Source organism: Mytilus trossulus, chromosome 3, assembly GCF_036588685.1.
Source record: "Mytilus trossulus isolate FHL-02 chromosome 3, PNRI_Mtr1.1.1.hap1, whole genome shotgun sequence".
Lineage (NCBI taxonomy): Eukaryota > Metazoa > Mollusca > Bivalvia > Mytilida > Mytilidae > Mytilus > Mytilus trossulus.
In genome coordinates, this window is record NC_086375.1 from 43,841,350 (window position 1) to 43,844,104 (window position 2,755).

A 2,755-nucleotide genomic window follows, 5' to 3' on the forward strand; every position below is an offset into this window, starting at 1 on the left:
GCGTAAATACAATTCGAAGATTATGAAACTACAAATTCTGCAACATTGAAAGTCGTTTAAAAAAAATCTCATCTAAAGGATTGTTCTAAACAAGTGAAGGTTCTTACTATATATTGGTTGCCTGGACTACGCTAAACACCTGTCACATATCGTTACATCTTGACACCTTGTGAGAAGTATTCATCTCTTATGATCTTCTTATCCTTCCGTTGCACATGAGAACATATGTGCAAGTATTGGTTAAAATTTAAAATTACAGAACAAAAACTCAAGCATTGATGCTTAATATGTCGATATTAAAAAGCGTGTGTTATACTTAACCTAGAATAAAGTTATATAATTATAATAATAATAGTTGAAGAATTGACAATTCATAATATGTTGTACCATGGAAGTATTATTAATATAATACTTCCATGGTTGTACGAAATACAATAAGGGAGACGGCAACACGACAGCACAACAAACCATTCATTTAGTTCATTTCTCTTTTAAATTATTCTTTATATAACAGCATCCCTCTATTCTCTTATCTTTTTTGACCGTTTTGTTTTTTCTCTTCTTTTATTGGTTCATTATTCTGTATATTCAGTAAACCTCCTCTTGCCCCTGAAGATGCCCTTGTTGCAATGATTTAAGTGCAATTCAAATCAATTCATCTGAGCAAGTGTTCTGAAAATTTGAAGTATCAAGTATGAACAAAGGAAAAACAAATTGTAAAAAGTATCTGATAGAAAAATTTTACTAAATGTATTATACATTGTATTAAGTAAATTCTTACAAAATTGCTACGAATGACGATCTGCTCATAAAGACATAGATTTTCTTGTTGAGCAACAACTACAAAATATTTCTGAAACTGCCTTGCGAAATCTTGTATCGAAAAAGGTATAAATAAATGGATTTATAGCATGATTTAAAAGGTACAGCCTATAGAGGAACAATAATCCGGCAATTGTCTCATTAGGTTTGTTCCAAAAATTTGGATCAAGACTTTCTAAAATCATCAGTGTTAACCGTGGTGTATATCCAATAATAAACAGTGCAGTGATTGTCATAAACATGTATGAGTATCTGTGCGTTCGAAAATGTTGTCCTATTGTGTAGAAACGTCCTTGGTCAAGGGTATCGGTGGAGCCTCGTCTTAGTTTCCGTCTGTATCCATCGCGATCGACGAGATCTTCGATGCTATTCGCTCTTGATCTTGAAGACTTGTGAACGTTATCTTTATCAACCGGTTCTACACTTTCAGCCTCTGTAGAGCTACTAGGTGTTTTGGTATACTTTCCCTGTTTTATAGATATATGGAATTTTATAAATTTTTGATAAATTGTCTTTCCAATCAAAATGTAAAGTATGATAAGAACAATGGAAGCAATAAATGCAAATACTGCAGCACTTATATCATGAAGAATAAAGTGTTCTTTGTAATGAACCGTTTGTCCGCACCAGTATCCTGTCACATTAAGAATTGGATTGTACATTTCTACCACACCATAATAGAAAAATATCGGAACTGAGAATGCGCATCCGAAACAAAAAGCCAAAATAATACAAAAATATTTCATTTTCTGTGTAAATATAAACGATGGCTTACAGACTTTAAGGTAACGCTGTACTGCTATTATCATTAATAAACTTGCAGCTACAATTGTTAATCCTTGAGAAACAAACGAGAGTGCTACACATGCAAATTCGTTTTTGAACTTTACCGGTAAAAGGTTCCAAGCAAAGGCATACGATGCACCAATGAGACATGCTATAAAATCCACGGTCGCAAGCACCGGTATAAAAAATCTATCATCCCTTTTGACCTTCATTTTAAAAACATATACCACAATAACAGTTATATTTCCAATAGTTCCTAGTATCAGGTAAAGAGATAAAACAACGTTATTCGGAATCAAATATTGCATTACATTGTTGTTCCATTCGGTCAAACGTTCATCTTGTATTTTTGCTGACGCCATTGAAAGGAATATGTATATTTTCTACAGCACATATATTTTTTTACACTTAAAAGTGAATAATTCCGTGGTAGATGGAACATTATAATTAATTTTCTTTAAGAGTATAACATAAATTCGATTAATCTCTCTTAATCTTAAGGATCTGCATTAATGAACAACTACGGATATATATAATTGAAAAATTATATAAATTTCAACGAAAACGTTATACGTAGAAAAAGACTTGCAAATTGAATGCATGATAGTACGATAGAAAGCATTAGCAATAATCTATTTTGCTTCGGCGCTTAAGGTGGTATGGGTGTCTTCCTCCATCTTGGATTGTAAAAAACAGAGAACCAAAGGTCCATATTTTCAATCAAGTTAGCAAAATTTGATGCAGGAATGCAGATATTTAATGTTAATTTTCATTTAAAAGAACTAATTTATAAGAATATAACTTATAAATATTAATATTTTTGCAAATGTTGATTATTTTTGGTTGTTTTTTTTTTTTTTTGAAATTGGCATTTTAAGGGGAGGTAACTCTAAAAAAGTGCATTTTCTGAAGGATTCTGTTTGGAATTTTCCTATATTGTATTTTTAGCCGGAAAAAACGTACGGTGACCCTATCTTTCCTTTTGATATTCTCAAAGCATTGTCTAAAAGCTATCTTTTCCTTAAGTATTTAACAATTCTATCATTTTGTTTAGTTTCTAATCACAAAATGGTGTTTTTTCCTGTATAATCCATACAAAATTTGTCATTTTATCACGTCCTCTAGCTCGAAAAAATGCGCGGTGACC

The 2,755-nt window shown here is 31.7% G+C and overlaps 1 protein-coding gene across 1 annotated transcript; it reads right to left on the minus strand.

The window, feature by feature from the left end:
* Positions 1–806: 806 nt before the first annotated feature.
* Positions 807–1,970, minus strand: LOC134710803 (cholecystokinin receptor-like). Its single transcript, XM_063571202.1, has one exon. It carries the CDS (start codon positions 1,968–1,970, stop codon positions 807–809), a length of 1,164 nt encoding a protein of 387 aa, XP_063427272.1.
* Between the last annotated feature and the right edge of the window lie 785 nt (positions 1,971–2,755).